Source organism: Podarcis filfolensis, assembly GCF_964270895.1.
Source record: "Podarcis filfolensis genome assembly, chromosome: 11".
In the NCBI taxonomy this organism is placed as follows: domain Eukaryota; kingdom Metazoa; phylum Chordata; class Lepidosauria; order Squamata; family Lacertidae; genus Podarcis; species Podarcis filfolensis.
In genome coordinates this window covers 45,041,158-45,068,295 of record NC_139613.1, presented here as the reverse complement: position 1 = coordinate 45,068,295, position 27,138 = coordinate 45,041,158, and the positions used below count along the sequence as shown (strand labels likewise).

Genomic DNA, 27,138 nt, shown 5'->3' with positions numbered 1-27,138 from the left:
TAGCCCACGTTTGCTTTCCCTGGATGAAGCACCTGTACCTGAATCTGAAGGCATCTCAGTTATTCTCCAATACCTTCCTTAACGCAGATAATAAAGTAGCAAATGTGCAACGAATTTAGCTAAGGAATTAATAGTGGCAACATCAGTTTCGTGCAATAATGAAACGTATCAGCCTTTGACATCAATATTTACATTCATGTTTATCAGCTAACTAGCTGGACAGCATCCTGGATTGTGTACACAATTTCAGCTGGAAATTGATACCCGCTGTGAATGATCCGGTTTGTCTTCACTGCCATCAGGGCCACCCAGAACCTGAGGTGTTAATTACGAAAGCAGATGTTTAACCTGGGGGATTTGCCAGTTGTGTGTGTGTGTTTAAGTAAGGCATTCAGCAGCAGCCACTCTAGAGGTCACCCTCTTCTTTATTAAGGAAAGGCTGCAGCTTTTGCGGTACAAGCATCTCTTTGCAAGTGGAAGGTGCCAGGTTCAAATCCTGCCATTCCAAATGAAGCATAAAAAGCTATAATTGTTCCAAGTACTTCCATCTTCTTAATATATTCTGAAGCTACAGGTCTAATGTTTTGTAAGGGAAATTCATATATACACATACATATGCATATACCGTATTTTTTGTCCCATACTCTTTAGCTTTCCATAAAGGCTGCAACATGAGACTCAGGGTTCCAGAAAAGTGCTTGCATGGTTTACGAAGTTGTGGGAACAGAATGTGGGTCCTTCAGATCAAATGCTATATGAGATCCAGGGTGTCCTGAGCAGGAGATCAAGTCCATGGACTGCCAGTCCCTAACATGACAGTGTCATTCTGTCATTTCTCCTAACAAGCTGTTTGAAACAAAGACAAGATATGGGCCCAAGCAATAAGTTCTGTGCTTTCTTTGGGTAGTGGGGGGAAAAAACTTTGCAAAGTGTTTATTACCTTCCAAGTTGTTGGTATGTAGCCCTTTTCTGCTTAGGGAGTAAACACAGGCAGAAAAGAGTCATTTGTCCATATAAGCAAGCATGTTTTTCTTCTCGGTCGGCCTTTAACAGTAGTTTTCTCAGGATTTAACTTCCGTAACTCTGCTTCTGTTTTCTTAGCTTTCTTGATATGAGAAATCATGTTGTGATAAGTCACATCAAGCTGCGTCAGCCACAAAGTTAATCCATAAACAAACTGAAGAAAACTTTTTTACCATTAAATCCTATGCCTTGGAAAGGGAAATTAACAAAACAAAGTGTTTGACATATCAGTGGGCAAGGTTTATCCAATTTTATTTAATTCAAAGGAGATAAATTAAATCAGGCATACACATAAACAAAATATCTATTAATACCAACAATTAAAGACCTAGCATGTCTTATTTTTTCAACCGGCCTGCAAAATAGGATGGAAGGTCCACAATTAATCTGTCTCAGTGCCCCTTCCAAGTCAGATCCAGGTCATTGCTTGAGATTTCAGGTGGAGGGGAATGGGCAGAAAATATTATATATTACAGACTTAAAGAACTCCAAACAGGATACTAGTTTGCTAATTCTTCCTTCCCTGAGTTCTGATATTTTCCTGTTGATCTATACCATGATTCCTATTGACATTTCATCCCCCTTCTCAAAGTTAACCAAGAACTGCATATCCCATAAAGATCCAACAAGGAAACAGCCATTTTCCAAAGATACAAAATGTTAATGAATAGCAGGAAAGCACGTGCTGTTCAAAATAATGTACATTCTGCACATTTTACAAGTTAAGTGGCTTCAAAACCATGTAAGGGTTCATAACTGTCATTTCTTGTATATTTCTAAAATCTATGCATTGAGCTTTTAGGAGATTTTGCTTTAGCTGTAGTTTTTCTCTCCTGATGCTTCTCAGTCTTCAGCTGCTGACAACGGTGTCTTTCAGAGCAGACTGTTATCTTCAAACTGGGTCAATAAAGGCCTTTTTAAAAAAAACTTTTATTGGAAATAAATGTGACCAATTTGAGGTTTCTTGATCTTTCCTATGGTGCGATGAACATTCTCTCATTAGATTTTTGCTTTGCACATTATTCAGTAACTAAGAGATTATTAAATCTTACAAAATGGCAATATTGTATTATTCCCTTAATCTAATTTCTTCATCACTAGAAAATGGGTTCTACCACCTCTCTGTCACTCAAGTCACAAGCAAAATCTCTTTCTAGTCTAGCCCTTCCATTTAGAATTACTGTAGCCATCACATTACTTTTTATTAGATTTCTTTTTTCAAAGGATGAGCAAACCATGCTACTAGGAAATCCAATCTTTCGAAGGAGCTTAAAAAAATACTGGTAACGGAAAGGCATGGAAATCTAGAAAGGTATCTCATTTCCCAGTAAAGTGAAATGTAACACAGTTTCCCTTCAGAGAAAAATGGACTAACTGGACTAACACAAGAACAATGAAAGATATATTTGGAGAGTCACACATTGTAGATTATCATCTCCTACTTAGAAACTATCAATTTCATTAAGCAATGAATTATCTATCTGGCATCAATTTAGACCTAAAATAATTTACTTATCCTACACATAGCACTCTAGTGCTTTAATGATGCATTTGAAAATCACATGGACACAAGTTCATGTGTCACACACACACACACACACACACACCATGATTAAAAACAGTGCAACACTATTAAGTTTCTTCACTGTTTTCCATATGAAGTCTCCTGAAAGATCACACACTACATTCCAAAAGCCTCATGTAACATGAGAGCAACAGCTAAACTTGTTACTTTTCCAACCGATGTCCACTCCTTGAAAACAATGAGCCAGAACATCAGAAACAGAGTTTGTCGTACCAAGAAAAAACAGAACCAGAAATTAAGTAGTGCCTATAAATTTAAGACTGCTCCAAACGATATTTTGTACTTGCCTTAAGGCAACTATAGAAAGAAGACACGACTGCAACATCCTGCAACATCCGTGCGGAAAGGTGCATTTGTGCATTGCGGGAATCTGATCCTTTCCTTAATCCTGAATAACAAAGTGCCATTTCAGATGTCACAAGTCAAGGCCGTAAAGACTGCTGTACCTCTGCACTCTCTCCCACTCCTCTCCTTGCATGCTTCAGGGCTTGCATTGTGGTTATCTTAAAGCACAGTTGCCAGTTTCTTCCAAAGTGTGGAACTGTGATTAAATTGTGGATTCCAAACCACAATGTGAAACCATATCAGAAATGTTGTACCCAGACTGCAACTTCCTTTTTTAAAAAAAAAGAAAGAGAAAGAGAAGTAACTGTGTTTTAACTGGAAATGGTAAGTTGGTTCCAGACTCAATCAATAAAAGTCATAAAAATCAATGGGACAAATTAGTAACTTAAGTCCCACTAGCTTCATTGGGTCAAAGGATAGCTAAGTCTGTCTTATTCTGATAGTTTTTGGTTCCTTGGATGAGAGATAAGGGGAGTAAGAAGTACTGATATGAGTAACTCATGTTTTTAGTATTTTTTCTGTTTTTTTTGGGGGGGGGGACTGTCATTGTTTAGAATGACACTGTTAGAAAGTTGGACAAAGTAGTTTCTATATCCTTCATAGCCTGCTACTGTAGATAGCACGCACTGATCATATAAGCCTGTACTTGTGTGGAACTAAACTGAAGGTACTTTTGGCTTTAGTAAGCTGTGTTTATTGTTGCATAGAGGGCTTGGAATTTAATTGGATTGATGTGTTCAATTGGATGATTAATTGGCATAGGGTGGTTGGAAGAGTAACTTGGTTTTCTTTTGCCTAATTGTCAATCATGTTATTTTAAAATGTGGCCTTTGTACCTTTTAGTTGATTTTCATTTCTAATATTGTATTTCCTGTTTAGAGGGTATTTTGTGAAGTTGTTTACAATGAATTTTCCTTGTATTTTTGCAGCAGACCTTTATGTGCAATGTTTATTTTGCTGCCCTTTTCTGTTGTTAATTGTGTTTTATAGAATGTGGAAGTCCTCTGATATTTTTTGTATTTGCTGTTTATCCAAGATGTTTTAACCAAGTTGAAAACCGCTTAGAGTTTGAAATAAGTGGTACATAAATACTTCTAATAATAGACACAAAGGTGATTTTCAGCCTTAGAAAGCAGAACTCTCTGTCATTACAAAGATCAGATGTTTAAAATATTTGGATAGACAATTAATGAAAAATGACTAATAATAATCAATGATCAACTACATGAACTACTACAAAGGCCAATGCTGCAAAACAGCAAATTGTTATTTTTAATTTTATCACATATTCAAATCTCTCTTTTTCTCCAAAATAATATCAATGTAATCATAGGAAGAAAATAAAGAATACACATATCTAATTTGGGAGTACTTCATTCATATTAACAAGGTCAAATTGGAAGGAAGTTTGTACAGCAACCCCTGTAGATATATCATTACTGCAATAATTTGTAGCTTTGCTTTGTTTCTTTCAGCAGCAGAAGAGGATGCTTCTATTCCAATTATTCAAAAGGTAGATGCAAGCCATGATTATCCACTAAGGTTTGAATTAGCCTAAGGTCAGTCAACTTATTTTTGTAAAAATTCCCTTCTGGTGTCCAGAGAGTTCACTGACAGTTGGACAGCAATACTTAAACAAGGTTTAGAGCAAAAATCGGTAACAATTGTTCACAAATGCTGAGTAGAACAGCCTCTCCTCTAGGTTCTATTAAAAATAATTAGCAGCTGTGCAACTGCCAAAAGTTGGCAATTATTCTCCTGCATGCAGCCACATTGACATTTTATCTCATTAGAAGACCCAAGGCACCCTGTAAAGTGTTGAGGGTTTATAGCTTGGATTAAAAGATCATGTCATGCACCATTCCAAAATATCATAAGTAGGATCATGTGAAACCCTTAAACCAATCAGATGGGAAGTTTGCATTATTTCAGGGCTGCTATGCCCTTTCTATGAAAATGGCCGGCATGCCTGCTGGTCTGTGTCTTCTCACCTTCTCCGGCTGACCTCTCAAGCCTAGGCAAGAGAGCCATCACCTAATAGCTGAGCAGAAGATAAGATACTGAAGCCATGATCCAACAGAGAGTTAGGCACGCTAGGCCTATTAAAGATCAATAGGCCAAAGCATCCCCAATTCTGGAGAACCTACAAGCTTACATCAACGGTAACTGCATTGGGAAATATCTCATAATGTAAAAATAAAACAAATGTGAAACATAGTATGTTGGATCCAGACTTCAGTAAGTTAGTTACAACATAAGCCTAATTAAGTTCAATGGGAACTAAGCACACCTTAGTATGGATCCAATCCAATATTTATTACCAATTTAAGGTTGGCACATCAGCTAACATTGTCCAACAATCATTCTAGATATATCATAATAGTTAAGACAGTGTCCAAAAGATAACAGCATTTCATTCTGCTATATCCACAGAACAATGTTTAATAATCTTAAACAAAAATGGGTATGATTAAGAAAATACAGGATTACCATATTCTGCCTAAGTCTACCCTAAGGACCCTAGGCTTGAGGGTTTGACTGACATTATTGCTATGCAGTTATTCTGTGGCAGTAATATTGTCTCTTAAAATATTTGAAGGATAGCACTGTTGCAATAGAAACCCATGGAACAGAAACTTGTGTTATTCACTAAGTGAAGTAGGGTAAGCTTTACAAACTTACACAGAAAATTTTGAGAGGATAGGTCTGGAAAGCTGTGACTTGCTTAGAAGCTAAGTCCTACACCAGTGTTTCCCAAATTTGGGTCTCCAGGTGTTTTTTTGGACTGCAACTCCCATCATCCCTAGCTAGCAAGACCAATGGTCAGGGATGATGGGAATTGTAGTCCAAAAGCAGCTGGATACCCATGTTTGAGAAACACTGTCCTACACCAAAGAGTGTGGGATGTGCTCTGACAAGACTGGATGATCCCCAACAAGATGATGACCATACAAAACACCCTATTATACAGCCCTTGGTTCTTCATGGATAGAATTGCCAAACCCATTAAATATGCCTCTCCTTATCCAGAGATAAGTGAAAGTGACTTTCATACCTCCTAGACCTACGTGTCATGAGACAAACAGCACATAAATGATAGAACCAATAGTGAAAACAAAATATTGCAAACAGTATTGGGTGTACTTATACTGGGGGAGGGAGTACTTTGGGTTGGAAACTGCGTATTTGTTAACTTTTTTAAATAAAAAAGCAATATATTTCAAACACCAACAAGCTGGCAATGTGTAAGTGAAACACTCAAATGGATGGTTAAATATACACATGTACCATTTATATATGAGCATTACAAGAGTGGAACGGAAATCTTTCATTAAATAAATATCATTTAAACCTTACATGTTAGTTATGCCATTTGCTGAGTTTAAAATAAACACGCAAAATGAAAACTCTTCCTTTCAGGCTGCTGAAATGCAAGTAGCAGCAGCAAACGAGCAGCCAATTTATTGCCCATGCCTACACATGTAAACCATTAAACCACAGCTTTCTCTGTTGCATACTTAAACATCACCAATTATCACACAAGTCTAAGCATATTTGTGCTGCTAGATCTCTAATTCCCTTCAACCCTGGCTACGGTGAGAACATATGATTCGCTGGTAAGGTTTATAACATAGGCAGTATTCTACGGGTGGGAATACTGTCATACCTATGCTTTGCTACTGTTTATGTTGGTTCACTGCTGGAGGCTGCCAGGCTGCATGAACACAGCACATTTCAGCTCAGAAGGATGTCTTGCCACTGCAGTATTACTTTGTTTGAAAACCAGAATTTATATATGCTCTAATTAGCTCACAGTTGAACAACATACTACACTTGGAGGTGCTCTAGAGTTGCACAAAAGGCTTGACTGCAAGTGACACAAATGTTTAGAAAACAAAACAGCTAACACAAACGTGACAGCATGCACCATTCAGTCAGGTTACATGATGCTCACGGGCTGCACCAAACATATACGCTGGTCCTTTCCTTTCAAAATAGCATGATAGTGGAACTAAAAGCCCTTGAAGACTGAAGCACAGAAGGGGCAAAACGATTTCGCTCAGCTTCACTTTAGCAACACATGTGCTTATGATCATCATAAATATGAACGGGGAGGTCAGAGACTGTTCGTGATCTCTGTTTTATGTTAATATTGCTGCACACCTGGAAGAATTTCATACTACTGCCCTCTTAGCATGCTCCCACATATAATGAAGCTGTCCCTAAGCATCCAAAGAGAGGTCGGAAGATATTTCACAAGATGAGATGTGTGGGTCTCAACAAAACCCAGGAAGTATTTGCTCTTCAGGTGTCTGTCAAAAATATTATTAGCTGATGGAACAGGAAGAAAATGACGTCTTAATAAGCAGTAGAGGAATGCAGAAAAGAAAGGTAATTTTAACATCACCACATATAAGAATGAGATGTCCTTCAGACAAAGGTCACAAGGAGTCAAGAGTGCATCATTAAACTTTGCATGTAATTGATAGATCTTAGAATATAAAAATGAGCTGTGCATAAACGTAATCATTAGCAACATCTTTACACACATACAAAATTCACTATTGGGTTTTAAACAGCTAGGCTAAAAGCAAACACAATCCTCATTGGAGTTAACTACCAATCACCACTGGAACCACTTGAAAGGCACAAAACGTGCCTGTTATAATCTGCATTTCTGCACCTTGCCTCAATCAGTTTCAACTGATTGAGAGACAGTTCCAAATGAGCTATAAAGAAATAAAAATGACTACTAAGAATGCAGTGACAAAAGTTACTTCTTAAAACCACAGAGTATTGGATTAAAGAATGGAAGTGTATAAGACAGAAGTTGTGGGATCACACATCTCCTGAACATTATATTATTTATTCCTGCCTTTCAACCAAACATCTCAAGGTAACGGTGTACTTAAAACTACATAATACCAAGTATGAAGTGCAGACTAAAACTAATCTAATCTCTGGATTAGGTGTAAATTTGATGCCAAAGCATCTCAGTTCTACTCTGGGTTTACATACACTGCTGCAAGATCAGAAGTGATGTAGGTTTTTTATTTTGTCTACTAAACACATGTAAAATAAACACGCTAAATTAGATCACTCTCTGGGGCATCGGGGGGGGGGGGGGAATCCCAATTTCCAATTCAAACTTGTCCAGAAAGCCTACATCAGTGAAGAATCAGGATGATACGGTGTAACCACTACTGCCTGAACTTGAAGCATGGATTTCTGTACATTAAGGGTAAGCAACGTATGGTCTGCAGGATGCATCCAGCTTGCCAATACATTTGTTCCACAAAATCTTTCTTCCATAAAATACCTGGAAAAAAGGCACATATTATGACAGACTTATGACCTGTTACTAACTGTTGTTGTAGATGATACACAGTAAGAACAAGAGTATACTGCAAGATCTTTGATTATGCTATGAGCAGCCATAGTGATATAAATGTGTGCTCTTGCATTCTGACCCATCTCCTCTTCCACAATAAACAACTGTTTTGCGTAGAATGTCATCTCCACCAGAAACCATGCAACTCCAAAGGTAAATCGCAGGCAATGCTGGGTCACTTGATGGCATGCATCACAGCAAGTATAGCAGAACATCAACTTGCAGGCCAAGGCAATATCTATTTTACAATGCCCAGATAATCGCTAGTCCAACTCTTCCATAATGTAACCAGGGGAAGATATATTTTTTTTTAAAAAAATAACTCTACTTGCTCTTCATATTGCAGTTACCCCACACATGGCTCAAGTAAGATTGACTCTGAATCAGTGCAGCATTCAAAATTCGCCAGGCACATTTTGCACCTAGCTATTGGCCACTTGCAACCAAGTGAAGATGCCAGGATGGCACCTGGCATCTCTACCATCTGGAGGTGCATGCCTGGGGATCCTTGGATCTTGACTGTTTTCACACACTAGCAACACAACCTGTAAAGGTAAAGGGACCCCTGACCATTAGGTCCAGTCGTGGCCGACTCTGGGGTTGCGGCGCTCATCTCGCTTTATTGGCTGAGGGAGCCGGCGTAAAGTTTCCGGGTCATGTGGCCAGCATGACCAAGCCGCTTCTGGCAAACCAGAGCAGCACACGAAACGCCATTTACCTTCCCGCCGGAGTGGTACCTATTTATCTACTTGCACTTTGACATGCTTTCGAACTGCTAGGTTGGCAGGAGCAGGGACTGAGCAATGGGAGCTCACCCCATCGTGGGGATTCGAACCGCCGACCTTCTGATCAGCAAGCCCTAGGCTCTGTGGTTTAACCCACAGCGCCACCCGCATCCCTTAACGAATACTGTTATATTTTATCTGCACAATCAGAATGGATTCCAGGAACCAATGCGACTTTTGAGCCGCCTGGCAAAAAAACTGCAATTAGCCATTCCGTTTTGGCAATTGTAACCCTGGTTTAAGGAGCCATTTGCCACCCAGCTTACATATCTGAATTTCTAACCCTGGTGCAGCCCCTGTCATATTCAAGTGGTTTGAACTGTACTACACAGTTTGGAGCCTCCAGGTCCCTTCCTGCTCCCTACCCTCACAAACCCCTACCCCACATGTTTTTTTGTGGCTGCTGGCTTTAATAGTGGCAGCATATCTCACCCCTTCTCCAGTGCCTGACACACAGTGGCGTAGCGTGGGTTGTCAGCACCCGGGGCAAGGCAAGTAATTTGCGCCCCCTAACCCGTGGATTTGCACCCCCTAACCCGTGGATTTGCGCCCCCTAACCCTACCCCCCAGATGTTGCGCCCAGTGCGGCCGGCACCCCCTGCACCCCCCACGCTACGCCACTGCTGACGCACTGCTATGTCCACCACACAGCACACTGGCTACAAGTGGACACTGGAAAGGTAGTTTTTCAAATTACTAATGGGGATGTTCCTAGCTCCTGAGAAAAAAAATATCTGGTGCAATGCTTGACAGCACATCATATACCAGGAAAGGGAGCTTGCCGTTGCCAGAGTTGCAGGAGCCAGGAAAACCAGGAGGGCAGTGGGCTTGGGGGGAAATGGAATTCTTCTGCAGCTCAGATTTAAATGTGAAGAATTTAGGGCATTCATTGCCAACCTTTCTGAAACAGTGGGCAAATTTGGATTCTTTTTAAAGAGTACAGTGGGCACCAGTCACAAAACAGCTGTCGTGGAGGGCGTCATAAAACAAAATGTACAATCCTGGCATCCGATAAAAGGTTGGCAGGTTTTGTGGGTGCCTTCAATGTAGGAGAGGGAATGCAAACAGGAATTGAGCAGGAAGACTGAACAGTCTCTCATGCATTGTGGATTTTTGATGGAATATTGACTGAGACCTTTTGTAGGTACCATAGGAGGCACTGGCAGGCACGCAAGAGCCTATGGATGCTATGCTGGCAACCCCTGATGGAGGTGAGCGCTATCCACTCCTGTGACATTTCTGAGCCAGAAATTTGTCATCAATATCTCCATTCATATTATCCCATCCTAAGACTTCATGTATCTTTTCCCAATGCCAAGCACTGTGATTTCAGCCCCATGGGTGAAATCACCCTATTGGGTGCTAGTATGAGTACATCCTATCTTTAAAAGATCATTAATAGGATTATAGAGCTGGAAGGGACCCCAAAGCTCATCTAGTCCAACTCCATGCAATGCAGGAATATGCAGCTGTCCCATATGGGGATCGAACCTGCAACCTTGGCGTTGTCAGCACCATGCTCTAACCACCCATGTTATCTTCCCCTGCAGCTGGTCATCACAACTAGCAGGAACTACAGCTGCTGAGAAATGACCACCATTTCCTCTCATTGCTTTCCCATCCCAGACTTTCCTATCCCCCACCTATTTTTTCATTATTTATCTGGGTTCAAGGTTTTGACCCATTTAAATGTATTTTATTTGGTCCATATAAAAAGTATTGGACACTAGAAGAACCCACACCAGAAGAACATATACTGATTTGTTTTATTTTTCATGTGAGATACAACCTGTTCCTGTCTCTCAGTCAATGTCAGCATTTCCCATTTTAAGTCGCTATTGAAGTGGAAGAGCCAGTAGCTTAAGACATAGAAAAATATTCACTAAATCAATCAAAATATAGCAAGTTTGAGGCGGAAATGGAAAATTCAGTGATGCACAGAAACCACAGGTTTAATGGCAGCCAGTCAACTGAACAAATTGCAAGCGTAGGCAATGCTTGCATGAAGCCAAAATAATTATGCACAGTAGCCATTATTTTTCTTGCATACCATACAGTCTAGATATCCTCTATTTTGGATCAATCTCTGTAAATTATTGGCAACAGCTACCATGTCTGCTCCCTTTTGATAAAAAGCTAAATCTCATTCACTTGCTTATTACAAGTTATGCAAATATTTCACAAATAACTTTCAAGAATTTGTTCAGGCTGATGAGGTTTGATATCCACAGAAGTATTTGCCATGTGATGTGATGCAACGCAAGAAAATCAAATGGAAAAACCGAAATACGCATGACACTCTCAGCAAATTCTGTATGGAAAGAAGAAAGCCTGGAAAATGACAATGTCAGTAGACTAAACACAAGTCTGTACTATGATTTCACTTTATTTTGTTTAATTCATTCACTCCTTTCCACAAGCTCATATTTCTAAAGTATCTGAAGTACATATTCAGTCTGCACAAGTAGCAAAAATGTGCATGGGGAAATTGTGCATTTTTGCCAAGCACCAAAACTATCTAATCTTTTTCTGAACCTTGGAGGTTGAGAATGTATCTTAACTGGATGAGAAGATGGTATGCACCATCTTACTCCCTCCACAAAATGAGCCCTAACTCCACCTTTCCCTAACAGACCGTGGGTGTTTATTGGTGAAATAGGACAGATTTTCCCTGTTCTCTGGAACTAAAAAAGGTAAAGGTAAAGGACACTTAACAGTTAAGCCCAGTCGCAGACGACTCTGGGGTTGTGGTGCTCATGTGGCTTTACAGGCCAAGGGAGCTGGCATTTGTCCGCAGACAGTTTTCCGGGTCATGTGGCCAGCATGACCAAGCCGCTTCTGGCGCAACGGAACACTGAAACCAGAGCAGCGCACGGAAACGCTGTTTACCTTCCCGCTGGAGTGGTACCTATTTATCTACTTGCACTGGCGTGCTTTCGAACTGCTAGGTTGGCAGGAGCTGGGACCGAACAAAGGGGGCTCACCCCATCGCGGGGATTCGAACCGCCGACCTTCTGATCGGCAAGCCCAAGAGGCTCAGTGGTTTAAACCACAGCGCCACCCGTGTCACTCTTCTCAGGAACTAGAAGTACAGAATTGTTCCATGGCTAGTGACTTTTCTATTGACCTTTCTAATTCCCAAACCATGGTAATGTGAAGGTCTGCACGCTAAGGCAGGGATGGGGAAGTGGATCTGCCTGGTGGACTAGACCCATAGCTCCTCCCACCCCACACAAACCAACTTTTGACAGCTGGAGGCATGGCATTAGGTGTGGGGCAGGTAGGCATGGCTGGAAATAAAACAGCCACACAGGCCAGAGCTGGATTAATCAGGCTCGTAGGCCAGAGCTTCTCCACTCATGTGATAAGAAATTTCATTTTCTATGAACGGGCCAAGCCTTGGGCAGTGCAGCCCATATGCAAAACACATAGTGACAGGACAACAGAGCTGCCACTGGGCTTGAGACAGAGTCACACTAGTGCAGGGGTCAGCAACCTAAGGCCCATGGGCCACAAGTGTTTAACCAGCCCACAAGCTGCCCCCAAACCAAGCCAGCCGCTTGGTGAGAACCCACGCACTGTGCTAAACCAGCGTGGCGCAGGGACTCGCTTCCGCTGTGCCGGAAATTGCATCTGCGCATGCGCAGATGCCGAAAATCACGTCTGCACAGACGCTGTAAATCGCGGGCGTGCTCGCTCACGCACACACGCAATCCAGCCCACAGAGGGATCTCCGCTGGAGTGAACCAGCCCAGGCAAGGTAAACCTTGGCGACCCCTGAACTAATGGAACCTCCAAGTGACCCCGGCCAGGCCACAAGCCAGCAGAAGCTGGGATAGCTCACTCAGTAGAGCATGAGATCTCAGGGTCAAGGGTTTGAGCCCCACATTGGGCAAACATTCCTGCATTGCAGGAGGTTGGACTAGATGACCCTTGCGGTCCTTTCCAACTCTAAAATTCTATGTTTCTAGGAAGTTTACACAGCATGGGGCTGCTGCACTATGACGCTGATTTAGAAAATCTCTAAACTATTTTCAGTTGGAAGTGCCAATGTAGGGAGGCCCATCACAACAACCTTTGAAAGCCGCTGCTCTTGGCAATTCAGACAGCATGGGACAGAGATCAAATGTTTCAAGAAAGCACAATACTGACGTTACCGGAGACTTCACCAACAGAACACTTTGATGGTGGAGCTTTGAACTGAACTTACACAACGTTCTATATTTAATTCCTCTAATGGAGAACCTAGATTTCTAGGAGATTTAGCATGCACAAACTCCAGATCTCTTTAGAGATTAAATGCCTAATAGAGAAAGCATAATCAGTCCAATACTTCTTCATGAAGCCCAGCCAAGTATTTTTGAAATGGGTTGGAAACTGACAAGCGACAGATAGAATTATGTTTCAAAGTGAAAAAAAACCTAAACAGCATATTACAGAACAGGTCAAGCAAATTCACAATGAATTCTGAAAAAGCTAAGTTATAATTGAGAATGGAAACTTCCTACTGTACCATTCTGACAAAATTACATAATACTCTTTATCTTTGTCACTGATTTAGCTCATATTTGAAGAAGAAGAAGAAGAGTTTGGATTTGATATCCCACTATATCACTACCCGAAGGAGTCTCAAAGCAGCTAACATTCTCCTTTCCCTTCCTCCCCCACAACAAACACTCTGTGAGGTGAGTGAGGCTGAGAGACTTCAGAGAAGTGTGACTAGCCCAAGGTCACCCAGCAGCTGCATGTGGAGGAGCGGAGACGCATACCCGGTTCCCCAGATTACGAGTCTACCGCTCTTAACCACTACACCACACTGGCTCACAGATCCTATTAACTATTAGTATGTACTTAATACCTGGCACATAGAATTTAAAGCGCAAGAACCAAAACACTGAGTGTTATTACAGGGAGCTTGCTGTGTAAAATTGAACATGGAGAGAAGAAACAGAGGTATGGGATGAAGTGGAAGAGGGTAAATAGTGGAATTCAGTTCAATGTTTAAGGTTAGTCTCAATAGGGAACGGAGACTGAAGGGTTAAGATCCTAAGATCTTATGTATATATTTCCTTTTTCTTGCAGTAGATTCTCACAAAATGTCCTCTTTCACAACAGTGGGGTTTTTTTACAATAGTTTTTAATCTGGGATTTATGTGGAGTTTAATCGACATCCTCAGTTGTAGACTGAAGTCTGCAGAAAAGCAGGTCACATGGTGGAATTCCCATTCCCTGCTTATCGAGGAGTGCTGTGTTGCAGTCCAGTACAGTTGAGCGGGTGGGGAGTGAGCAATCAGTGCTTCCAACTATGGCACTGGGCCGTTGCCATAGCAACTGGCTTGGCTGACCTTGCACCTGTTGACTTATCTCATACATGAGGTTATTTGTGCTCATGAAGGAAATTTAACCCTTTCCTCTATGTCCAGTTCCTCTTAGACACCACAGTTAAGACTCATCCTCCTCAATAGGCCTTGTTTCCCAGAAGTATTCTCTGCCCTATACATGGCCTTTCTAGGAGGAAACCTTCAAAGACAAGTACCGTATTTTTCGCTCTATAACACGCACCCGACCATAACACGCACATAGTTTTTAGAGGAAAATCCATAGGCATGCCACCCGTAGGCATTTCCTCCATAACACGCACAGACATTTCCCCTTACTTTCTATGAGGAAAAAAGTGAGTGTTATGGTGCAAAAAATACGGTACTTCCCGAAGCATTGGCATCTACCTGTCTGAGATTTAAACCTTTCTCAAACTGCTACACCATATCCCAACTCAGATTATCCTATTGGCATTCAAGAGATATGGGTTACCTATGGCCTACCAGATGTTGCCACAAGTCTCATCATTCCTAATCACTCCCCATACTGCTGGGGGCTGATGGAAAATGAAGTTCAACACCATCTGGAGGGCCACAGGTTTCCCATCAGTGGTTTACACTGCAACTTAGAAGTCAATGCGATTGAGTTCAATTAGGTTTATGACAGTCTTAGTAACAGTCAGAATGTAGTTGGAAGCAACACTTTATACATGCAATAATAAGTTACAGTATCAAGATTCCTTTTTGTGCAACTATGTTTAAATTGTGCCATGGTTCTCCTGCAAATCAGAACTTTCCAAACTTTTCATGTTGGTGACACACTTTTTAGACATGCATCATTTTAGACACACACCCCTTTCCAGCTCCAGGAAGGGTGAGAGCGACAAACCTACATACTGCAACCGACACACTAACATTTCATGACACACAGTTTGGAAAGCTCTGCTGTAAATTGTGAACATCTTTCTGTAGCTTGGGGACTAAACGTTCTGCTGCTCCCCTGGCCTGTACACCCCTCTTGTCTACAGCGCAGATAATGTTCAGCGGCAGAGCGCATGCCTTGCATGCAGAAATGTCTCTAGATCAGTTCCTGGCATCTTCAGGTAGGGCTGGGAAGGACTTAAAACACCTAAGAGCCACTTTTAGTCAGTACTGACAATATAATTAGAAGAACGAACAGTCTGACTTAGTATAAGACAGTTTCTTACATTTCTAATAAAATGATCGGTTGAAATGGCTGTCTGCCTTCCTAATTATCTGCTCACATCCTGGGTCCCAGTAAATCCCTTCCTTGTTCTTGTGGAATGCTTCCTGGCAGTACAATTGTGGCATTTGCATCCCAAGGTCTTCAGATCCCCTTTTCCTGGCGATTAATCTATGTTCAGGGTTGCTGTGGAAGGTAGCAGACTTTCCTTCCTTGGAGGTTTTTAAGCAGAGGTTGGATGGCCATCTGTCATGGATGCTTTAGTTGAGATTCCTGCATAGCAGGGGGTTGAACAGAATGACCCTCCGGGTCTCTTCCAACGCTACAGTTGTATGATTCTATAATTCTATGATCCCTCCTTATCCTCTACCATGAATATGCAATGTGCCATCAAAATCAAATGACCTTTTTAAAAGGGTGTCGGTTCACTTCTTTACCACGTGGAACAGCAAAAAAGAAACCATACTTCCTGTATGTATTCATGGGTAAGTAGGTACCATTTTCAAAATTGTTCAGTGGAACCAGACGTGTTTCCACTTTAAAAGTACAGCTAACACATTTTTAGGAGGGAAAAGCAGAGGGAATTATTTTGAAGGTAAAGATGAACATCTGTCTAGCTGCAATGCATGTCAACAGAAAAACAAAACAAGGTACATGCCTGAATTATGGTGACTCAATATGCTTAAAAAAAAACCCCTAAATATTCTTTTGTTGATTTAGAAGCCAAGTGCCATTAAGCTAGAATCCTAAAGACAAGGGATTAAGTCCATTACATTCATAGGAACATATAATAAATCAATAAATGAGTATAATGGAGTTAAGCTATATGCAGAATGTGCACATTAATATTTTAATGTGCAAATGGTCTTAATGTATGTCAGTTCTTAATTGGCCAGAAGTATGAGGCCACCATCATGCCAGGCCCCAACCCCACTGTCAAGTTTACATGGCAAACTGGATTAAAGAAGTCTCCATTTCATCTGTCATGGCTTTGCTGGGCTCTTCAGATTCAGAAGACTCCCTCCAAGGGCAGCCAACATCACTCCTATGTTGCAGAACCAGGCAGCACATACAGCTCTCTTCCAACCAGGTGTCTAAATTTCTGACATTACTTTGCCTGAAGATGACTCTGTCACAACTGTCACTACACTGCTATGCTAAGTGGTACCACAACCAGGGATGTTAGGGGTGTTAGAGGAGGGGGCAGTACCTCTGGTGGGGGGCATGTTGTGCTCCTTCTAGAGTAGTTTGTCCACCTTTGGTCTCCATCCTGCACTCAGCTCTCACCTATGACTCCTAGAAACTTTCAGCATGTGACAGTGGCCACACCTTGAGAATGGCTTCAACTGGCCAGCTAAACCCGGTACAGGGATCCAATGGGTCTCAAACTCTCAGTAAGGTAGGGACCTCTTCTCTATGAACTATGGCCCTGAATGGGCTGACCCTTATTCCTCTCAACTGTGTTAGGCAGAGATGCTATCATTACAGAGAGAAGCAAAATGCCCTGATGATGTTCTATGCCTGAACTGAACGGTATTTATTCAGATCCACTGAAGTTAACGGACAAGACTAACTGAGCTTTTAATTAATTTCAGTGTACGACTTGGTTGATTACCCACTCCCACAGAATCTTGATTTCCAGTGGGTGGTTCCAAAGGTACTTCCTTCATTGGGATAAGACTCCCTAGATCCAACTCAACCTCTTGAACAAAACAGAAGGGCAGCCTATTTTTTAAAAGAGTGAAAGATGTGTTTTTTCACTTCCAAAGCCAGCTTTTGGGGCATGGCCTGAAGGCACAGTTATGCTACAATCTTACTGAAGCTAAACTAATCTGGGTTTGTTGCCGAGATGGGAGGTCACCTGGACACTTTACAGACACTGTGTCCCTGACTTCCATGGAGGAACGTGGACTGTAAATAAAATATAATATGTAAATGCAAAATCTGGAAGTTAAGACCACACTTCTGTTGCTGTCTTGCTTGTGCAGCAAGAGGGTTTTTTTTAAAAAAAGGAAAAATTAGTCAGGCACTTCAGGATTTCAAAGAAAACATAAGACAAGACATGAGCTGTGAACTAATGAACAGTGTTCTTTATCTTCCAACAGTAACTAGCATTTTAAAAAAAGGAAAACATGCTGCTTTAGGTGCATAAAGTCATTACAAGCCTTTCCTAACAGGCGCTGTAGCTTCACTTCTTCCATGAAACTATTGCAGCCATAAACAATTACTCTGGGCAGCGAGCAGCAAAGGCCACAAATTGTTGTTCATTGTTGTTGTTCTTCTCAGAGATGCAGCCGATGATATTAAACAAATCTGCTTACCTAAACCTAAGAGTTCCACTTCCAGAAACAGAACAAAGTCTGAGAAAATAAGGCACTCTTTCCGGATCCTAAAATACTATGAACTATTGTAAAAGCCACGGACTCCTTGAAATTTAAAGAGAATATTGTTACTGTAAGCCAAGGGGAGGGCAATCATTTTTTTGCCTGTCAAGGGCCACATTCCATCAGGGAAAATATGTCAAGGTCTGCATGCCATAAAGGGGTGGAGCCAAACTCAAGTGATAAATGGAGCCTCAGACAAAAGTGTTCTGGATTAACTAACCCAGAAAAAATATTGGACTTCTTTGATTTTCACCATGGCTACCTCAGATTAGAATTCCCAATTCTGTTCAGGTCTGCTTAGAAGGAAGTCCCACTGCATAGGATGCAGTTACTTTCCATTCAATGTTCAGAGTGCTTTTATTAGTATTATTTGCTTATTTATTTATACAATTCATTTGTGGACTGCCTATTCATCCAGTTCTGATCAACAAACCAATGCAGCTCAATCTATATCAATGTATATTTCTCAAACAAAACACTAGGCTGTTCAGTTCTTCTGGAGGAGGAGAGGGGGGAGACCATGCTCAAAGGCAAGGAAAAATAAGAAGGAAATGAGCAAGAAGGAAGAAGGGAATTCTGATGGGACAGAATGAAAGAAAGGGCAGCTTCAGAAGATATAAAATGAGGTTGGAGGGGGTATATGAGGCTCCAATGCCACAGATTGTATATCTGTGTGTGTTACATGTTCACATAAAAATACCAAACACCCACAAATACTTGGAAGACAGAATATGCACATTAAGATAACAAGCTATTGGCATATCTGCAAGGAGAAATGTAGAGAAAGTGGAGTTGGTAGGGTAAAAAAAGGATATTTCTGATCCTTCATACAGCTTTCTGCAGGAAATGAAAATTTGTTTCTGAGCAATTTGTTTCCCTTAGGGGAAAAAAAATCTTGTTAAACCTCTATGAAATTAGGAAACGGGGGCAGGAGAGAGAGGGTCTTGTATAATGTAATGTACAGGATTACAAAGCAACGCACACGTGCTTCAGACTTGAATTTCAGCTTCTAATCCCACCATCTGTCCACCAGTTGTGCAACACACACACACACACAAACTAATAAAGATCTGAGGAATCTCCAAAATGGACAGATAAGTTGTGTTATTTGAATTGCAATGTTTTGCTACTTCAGAGCATCCAACACAGTAATTGCATTCTGCCTGCAAATTAAGCTATAGGAGCTGACATTTGCCAATGGCTAAGGAAATATTACATTGGTTCCTAAACTATATGAGACAAATAGATATTTTGTGCACTGGCTCTGTGTTTCAGGCCTGAAAAGGGAAGTCCAGACATTTCTGGCAATTATATTTCCAAATGTGGGAAGTGTCTCTTGGTGTTTGCAAAACTGGTCCATTCTCCACCCTTGATACCTTGAGAGTCCAATCCTATATATGTTTACTAAGAAGGAAATCCCAATAACTGGGACCGACTTCCTAATACGGGTTATAGCCTCTGCCTAATAATTCTCAAGTTGTACCAGCAACTCATTTTTTAATTCACTCTTGTAATTCAGACCTGTCCAACTCAGTGACCAGCTTCAGGATGCTGAACTCCAAGTTTATGGCATCAAACAAGATGAATAGGAACTAACAGCCTGCTGCTCTCCACAACCTTTCTCTCGGAGCTACCAAGATCCCAGCTCACCCTGTACATATTTCTCTGATGAAGACGAGGGGATGCAGCCTGCTGAATTTTGACAGTTGTTGATAAAAAATATATAAGTACATGGAGATTTCTTCTGATTCCACTGAACTAAAAACACCATCATCTGTCACAACCTGTAACCATCAGTACGAAAACAAAAGGTCCAAGTCTTATAAAAGTCCATTTTAGAAAGAAAAGCACCCGCCACCTTCAAATTCTACAAAGATCACATCCAACCATCCTACTAGATGAAGTTTGGGGAAATGATGCCGATGAAACTATGTTTGCAATGAAAAAGCAAGTACAAATGTATTTAGATCACAGTGTTGATGGAGTCATCAGACTAAACAGAGTTCTGCCTTGTGCCTGCATGTAAGGATTGCGGATCCTTAAGGGTTGGCATTAAGGCGTTGAGGATCACCACAGTCAATTCCTGCACAGAAGACACCATCTGTGTTGAGGCCGTGGGATCTGGGAAGAAAGCAGGAGTATCCAAAACCTAGCAGAATCCCTCCCAGGCCTAGACTGCCAGCTTTCCCTGCCCCCTTCTCTCCCTGCAAGGAATCTCCCCTTTTGCTCTACGCAGGAACTTTACTTTGACAAGCTCCAAGCGGCGACGTCGCCCCAACCTCCTAAAAATAACAGCCGGCAGAAGAAAGCACAGAAATAACCACCCTCGGAAAAAAGAGGGGAGGGGAGGGGAACCAAAGGCGTGAAGCGGCGTCGCTGCTGTCAGGGAAGGAAGCATCTCCTTAGTTAATGCAATGACTAAACGCTAAATCTGGAGCCCAAGATCTGGGGTGGGGAGGGGAAGCAGGAGAGAGAGGGAGGGAGGGGAGATATGCCCACACAGCCCTTTACGCGAAAAGATGGAGAGGCACAACTCCTCCTCCTGCCCCCTCCTCCCCGCCACTTACAAACCAAACTCTGGAGTGGGCGGAATGGGGTGGGTGGGTGGTGCCGGGCAAAGCATCGCAGCCTCTTCCTCTCCCCCCCCCCACCCCACGTCCCAAGCTACTCCCATCCGCGCCCGGGGATGGCTTTGGGGAGTCCTCTCGGCTGTTCATAAGTCATCCCAAAGAGGTGGGCAACCCCAAAGCCTGCGCGCCGCCCCGTCTCGATCACACCCCCCACACCCCCACGGAGGGTTAGTAAGATCAAGGAGAGGTAGCTTTCTTGGCGCAAGGCGATCCGGCACCCCGAGCCCCGCGGATAGGAAGCGACTGGCTGGGCTTCTCCATCCCCAAACCCACCCCCACCCCCCAACTCGCCACCCCGTCGCTCCCAAAGACGGAGCCACTAGTTGATCGCTCGTGGTGGCCAGGCGAGACTCGAAAGTGTAACAAGTCTGGCGCAGTCCGGTCCACGCCGGCTTAGGAGACGGCGGCTCTTCCGGCCGCCTGTCACAGTTGCCCAAGAGTTGGGCCGGTCCCGCCTGGGGGGGAAAGGGGCCGGACTCTGCCCGATCCTCTCCCGCAGGCACACAGATCGGATCGGAGGGGGTGGTGGTGTTTATTCTCTCTCTTTTTTTCCTCCTCTGTCTCTCCCCCCCTCTTTCCCTCTCACCTCCTTCAGCTCCTTAGCCACGTCCTTCAGGTCCCCCAGGACTAATTCCAAATCGTCCACGATGATCTTGATCTGCTCCTTCACCTTGGCTTTGGAGGCTGCCGGCAGCCCTTCGGCCGGAGACGACACGGACGACGAGGTGGCGGAGGAGGAGGTGGTCCCCTTGGACTTGGCGGACATTCTTCGGCGGGGAGCGCCGGGGGAGGAGGGGGAGAGCGCGGCAGGCAGGCAGGTCAGGAGAGCTGGCTGGCCCTCGAGGGGCCACGGCGCCCGTCGCCGTCCCGCCGCTGAGGGGCCCCGGAGCTGCCGCTGCGGCCGCCGCTGCTGCTGCTGCTGCCTCCGCGCCGGCTGCCCATGTTGGGCTCGGGGGCCCAAGGCGACGGCGGCGTTGCCGTCGTGCTCCGGGCGCGCTCCGCCGCTGCCATCAACGCCCCGGCAACTGCACTAGTGAGCGAGGGAGCCCGGGCTGCAGGCAGGCGAGCGGACGGGCGGGCGCTGCGCCTGCGCCTGCCTGCTGCCTGCTTCCCTCCCTCGCCGAGCGACACAGACATGCAGGGCGCTCCGCTCGCCCAGGAGGCGGGCGGGGAAGAAGGGGGAAACAACAACCCCGCGGGGCTTTTTTTCCCACCCCCCTCAGAGCCCTCGCCACATGCCTTCAGCCCACAAATCCCGCCTAATCCTCTCGACGGCGGGCGAGCGAGCGGCGCTGGACGGGATGTTGCACGGAGCGCGTGGCGCGGGGGGGGGGGGAGGGAGAGAAAAAAACCGAGCGCGGCTCTTTCTCAAACTGCCTCCCGCCTCTGAGGGGAAACGGTGGGGGGGGGCCTTGCGCGCGCGCGTGTGTGTCGACTCTAGAACCCACCCGCCCCTTGCGACGGGATGGTTTCGCCCAGAGTCACTCTGGAGAGGCCTCGGGAGACTGTTCATTTCCTCTGGCGACGCGGGGAGAGGTGTGAGTGCGTAAGGCGCCAAGGGAGGCGGAGGAGGAAGGGGGCGGCGATCGTCCCTGCGCAAGACCCGCTGCTTCCCGCCCGCGTGTTTTGGTTTGTTTGTTTTTTAGGGGGAGGGGGGGATCGCTCCGGTCTCGCTTGCTCGCTGGGCGCGCTCCCCGCTTCGATCCATTGGCTGAGAGCATCTTGCGAGTGGATCGGTGCGGAGGAGATCGCAGGCTCCCTTCCCGCGTTTCTCTCGCGGCGGCGAAAGGGGGGAGAAGGCGGAGAGGGGAAATAATGTTGGACTCGTCGCCCAAATTTGGCGCCACGCTTCTCCGTTTCCCCCGGAGGGGCGGCCAGATCGCGGGAAGAACTGCCTCTAAAACTTCTCTCGGTGCCAATGCCGGGATCGCGAGGCAACAGCTCTGCGGGGGATCCCACTGGCCATTATTATTATTATTATTATTATTATTAGATCCCTTAGAAAAGGGGAAGGGAGGGATGCAACTACATTGGAACACTTGCAACAAGGGCGTAACCGGGGGGGGTGCAGCTGCCTCCCATCAAGCAAATAAATAAAAAGACTTAACTAACCCAATTGTGTCGCAGGTAACTCGGTTCTGCACCCCCCCCCCAACATAAAGCCTGCCCGCTTCCCAAAATAAATCCTGCCTACACCCATGATTTGCAAAGAAATTCAGGAACAGGGCGAGATAAAGAAGACCCAGGCGTGGGCAGGGGGACACGTTGCCCCCTCCCACAAAATCAAGTAAATAAATAAGCATTCTTAACTAAAAGCAGAAGTTGTAGAAAGGTTTTGACAGATTTTTTTTCTGAGCGCTCAGGGTAATTCAGCTGTTCTTGAGACGTTTCATACTGAATCTGCTAGACAAAGCCAGGAAGAGGATGATGACAGGTGGGCTGTCCTGCCCTGCTACCCAACATAAATCCTGGCTATGCCCATGGACCATAGGAGCCAACTCTGAGGGGTCTTCACCCCCAAAGGGGCGCCACCACCACTCCCAGTTGATGGGCATTGCCGTTCAAATGGTTTGTGTGGCTGATAATGCAGGGTGGGGCTTACCTGCCCCCCACCCCAATATTTTATTCAGGTTGGCACCCCTGCCGTGGACCCAGCCTTGAAGGCTGTCCAGTCACATTCTGTAGGTTTCAAATGACATTTTGGATTCCTATAAGGAGCCTTTTCGGTGGAATTCATAAGGAAATATAGGCTGCTGCGGAGGCATCAAAATAGTAACTCTAGTCTTGATAGTAGCCAAGTGAAATGTTAGCAGAAAGCCCCTGTGATGTTAATTCCTATATGTCCGAGGTTCCCAATGTGGGGCACACACCCCACAGGGGGGCAATTGATTTTTAAAGGGGACAATTCGAGAATGAGTTATTAACAGTTAATGGCCTTTTAGGCTTCCTCCACGTGAATAGGGGTTCACTTTTTGAATAATAAGAATTATATGTCACGGCGGGTGGGCATCAGGATTTTAGAGATGCTTAGGTGGGGCATGGCCAAAAAAAGGTTGGGAACCACTGCTATATGTGAACTGTAAGTGGGGGAGAGATAAAAAAGTTGGTCAATGTTAAAAATGGATAATATAAAAATTGGTGCTATATAACGAAGGAATGGCAAATGAGATGCCACCGAAAAACTGTGAGGAACATCTGATGAGAACTACAGAAGGGAAACTAGGAATCTGTGTGTGCAAAGAGGAGGGATACAAGTGGAGAACAGGACAACAGCTTCCAGGAAACTGGAAAAATACCACAAGGAAATAGGACCTGGATAAATGAAATGAAACAGCTGTTATAGAAAGATAAGAAAATGCAATGGGGAAGTTTGCTTCTATCTTCAAAGTATCAGGACTTCAGAAATTCAAGGAAATGGGAGGTTGGGATCATTTATTAAGGTAGAATCCTCTGTGGGGTTCAACCTTTTCTCCAAACATAACAAGATGTGTGTGCAGTTGTCAGAGAATTTACATTATGAATGATTGTATTCAACTTCATCACAAAATCCTGGAGAAGGGTCTTAGCTCAGTGGTAGAACAAATCACTTGTATGCAGAAGGTCCTTGGTCCAATGCTGTCACATCACCAAAGCTCCCACCACTACCATCCCCTCTGAATTTCTGAAGACGCACAGAAGAGTCACTACTTTTCAATGTTGAGAATACCGAAAAAGCTTCCTATGTTCCTAACAGAATAGTTCTATTTAGACAAGCCGGCTCAGTAACCTGCACCTTACCTGATTTAAAGAGCAAATTACTAAAATATTATCAACATTAAACATTTATTGCCAAATTCTAGGTTTTTTTACTCTTGCACAATCCTAAGGGGCGTTTTGGAGAGCATTGGCTTGTATTGATTTGTAGTAAAATTGACTGTAAAAGACTCTTCCACATGTCTGCTGGGGATCGTATATTTTTCAAAAAAGGTTACAGTTGCATAATTTTGGTTCTCAGTAAGAGTTGGTAAATTTGCTACACTGTATTCGCGGTCATCTTTAAACAACTATAGTCGTTCTGACTGCATTGAGTTGCCCCGAAATCCCCCTCAGACACTAATTCCATCATTGAAAATCCAGACGTATGGCAACCCTAAATCAGAAGTAAATCCCACAAAGACTTCAATCCTTTGCACTTAGTTAGAAGTAAGTCCTACTGAACTCAGTAGAGCTTGCTTCTGAATAGATATGTATAGCATTTTGTTGCTGCTTCAGTATGGCTCTTTTCCAAGAAAGTATGAATAATTGGGTACAATTCTCCTACTGACTAATATAGTTCATTAGATGACTCCCCTCATTGTAGAGCTGGTATACACACACATACAAAGACAGATGTGCATATTTCTGAGGCAACCTATAATTCCATGTTGAAATTTCGAGTAGCAATTTGAACACAAAACAGCTATTGAAAAATATTGGTTGATTCGTTGACATTTTTTCTGATGTGCTCGAAAGATCTTTAAAGGACAAAACGGCCATGATCCAAACTGCCTTCCTGCAGATTGTCTTGCAGAAGGCGACAGAAGAGTCAGAACAGGCAAAAGAAAGTACCACAGCACAAAGTTTAACTTTGCGATTTGCCCCCACAAGTTGTAGCGGCAGCTTTAAACTTATATGGCTTTAAAAGAGGATTAGGGAAATTCATGGCGGATAAGCCAACGGCTACTAGCTATGAGGGCTGTATTTTGGCTACATGTCAGAGGCAGCATGTCTCTGAATGCCATTGGATTTGAATCACAAGTGAAGACGATACTGGACTAGATAGGCCTTTGGCCTGTTCCAGCAATTTCATTATTGGGTTCCTAAAAGTATCAAAAAGCTCACCCCAAAAATCTGTTTAATGAACACTCATTAAGTATATCTTGTACACAACAGACCATTAACAGCTGTGATCTCATTAGCTTACAGGAGCTAAGCTAACCAAAGTTACTGCTGATCAGTAATTGGATGTTTGAGACACTGGTAAAGCAACCCAGCTGATGAAGTGTTTGTTTCAGTAGCTTCTTAGTTGTCACTTTTACAAAGCAAGAATCAATACTGCATCTTGCAGCAATGCTAATGAATCATGTCGCTGCCAGAAACTTTTTCTGAAACCTGCATGTGCGTAAGCAACCAAAACTCCCTGTTTTCTATGTGGGTGGTTTTTAAATAAAATAATTATTTTTAAAATGCTTTGGAGCAGTGCACAGGACTTCACAATTAATCATGATATATATTGTATTCAGTGCTATTTCTCTCGAAAAAGAGGTGCTGGAACTCATCATGAATGCCTCCCTTGTTCTCTTATAATGGCAATGGCGCCCACCTGAGAGGTGCCAGAACTGAGTTCTGGCGAGTTCCAACTGGGAAAAAAAGCCCTGATTGGTTTAGAATTATTAGTCTAAATTTTCATATAAGGAGTGAAAGCAGCCATTTACTTATTTTACCACACTTTTCTAGCTATTTCTTGCATCTCTGCTGAAAGACCCACTCATCGTGGCAGAAGGTAGAGTTTTTTACGCAGTAAAAAATTACAATAAAAAAAATCAATAAAATTCCACAATTTGAAACAGAAGAAAGATCTCGAATGGACTGTATAAAACTTGCCAATGGATGATTCTTACATTCTTGAGCTGTTTAGCACCATTGGGTAAGTACACTGAACCAAAATGGATCTTACATTATTTAAAATGAAGGAGGGTAATTTTTGTTTTAAAAAGGCTTCTTTGAGACCTACATGGTGAAAAGTGGGAAATATTTTTTTTAATTTTTTTTTACTAATAGCAGCAATCGGGTTTCCTTTTCCAAATGCTATTTGAAAAGGACACAGCTTCACCTTAGGACAAAGGTAAAATCACAAAATACAGGGGGAGTAGGTTAAAAAAAAAGGTAAAGGATCACTGGACAGTTAAGTCCAGTCAAAGGCGACCATGGGGTTGTGGCGCTCATCTCACTTTCAGGCCGAGATCCACAGACAGCTTTCCAGGTCATGTGGCCAGCATGACTAAACCGCTTCTGGTGCAATGGGACACTGTGATGGAAGCCAGAGTGCACAGAAACACTGTTTACCTTCCTGCAGTAGCGGTACCTATTTATCTACTTGCACTGGCGTGCCTTTGAGCTGCTAGGTTGGCAGGAGCTGGGACAGAGGAACAAGAGCTCACCCCGTCGCGGGGATTCGAACCGCCGACCTTCTGATCGGCATGCCCAAGAGGCTCAGTGGTTTAGATCACAGTGCCACCCACGTCCCTTTTCCAGGGGGAGTACCAGAGGGTGGCAATGGCAGAATAGCCCTTTTTTAATTGAATGCATGCCCCAAGGATGCCTGTTTGGCACTTTGGCATAATTTCACCACAAGGTAAAGACATTTTTGTTTTCGCAGGCATTGGGCAGCAAAAATTGTATGATATTTCACTATTGTTGTTCTTCATATGCTTATGTGATTTTCTGTAGGGAG

At 43.4% G+C, this 27,138-nt stretch overlaps 1 protein-coding gene across 3 annotated transcripts in view; it reads right to left on the bottom strand.

Annotated features, from left to right (window-relative positions):
* Positions 1 to 27,138, bottom strand: part of PRR16 (proline rich 16) — a 143,589-nt gene that overhangs the window by 92,701 nt on the left and 23,750 nt on the right. Inside the window, exon 1 of one of the 3 annotated variants that reach the window (XM_083577131.1) lies at positions 21,253 to 22,071. The exons of 1 other annotated variant lie outside the window; for it this stretch is intronic. In XM_083577131.1, the coding sequence (XP_083433257.1) occupies positions 21,253 to 21,432 (180 nt within the window). In that variant the 5' untranslated portion in view covers positions 21,433 to 22,071. Of the gene's footprint in view, positions 1 to 21,252; positions 22,072 to 27,138 lie in introns of those variants that run through there. One more of the 3 variants, XM_083577132.1, reaches the window with a different exon arrangement.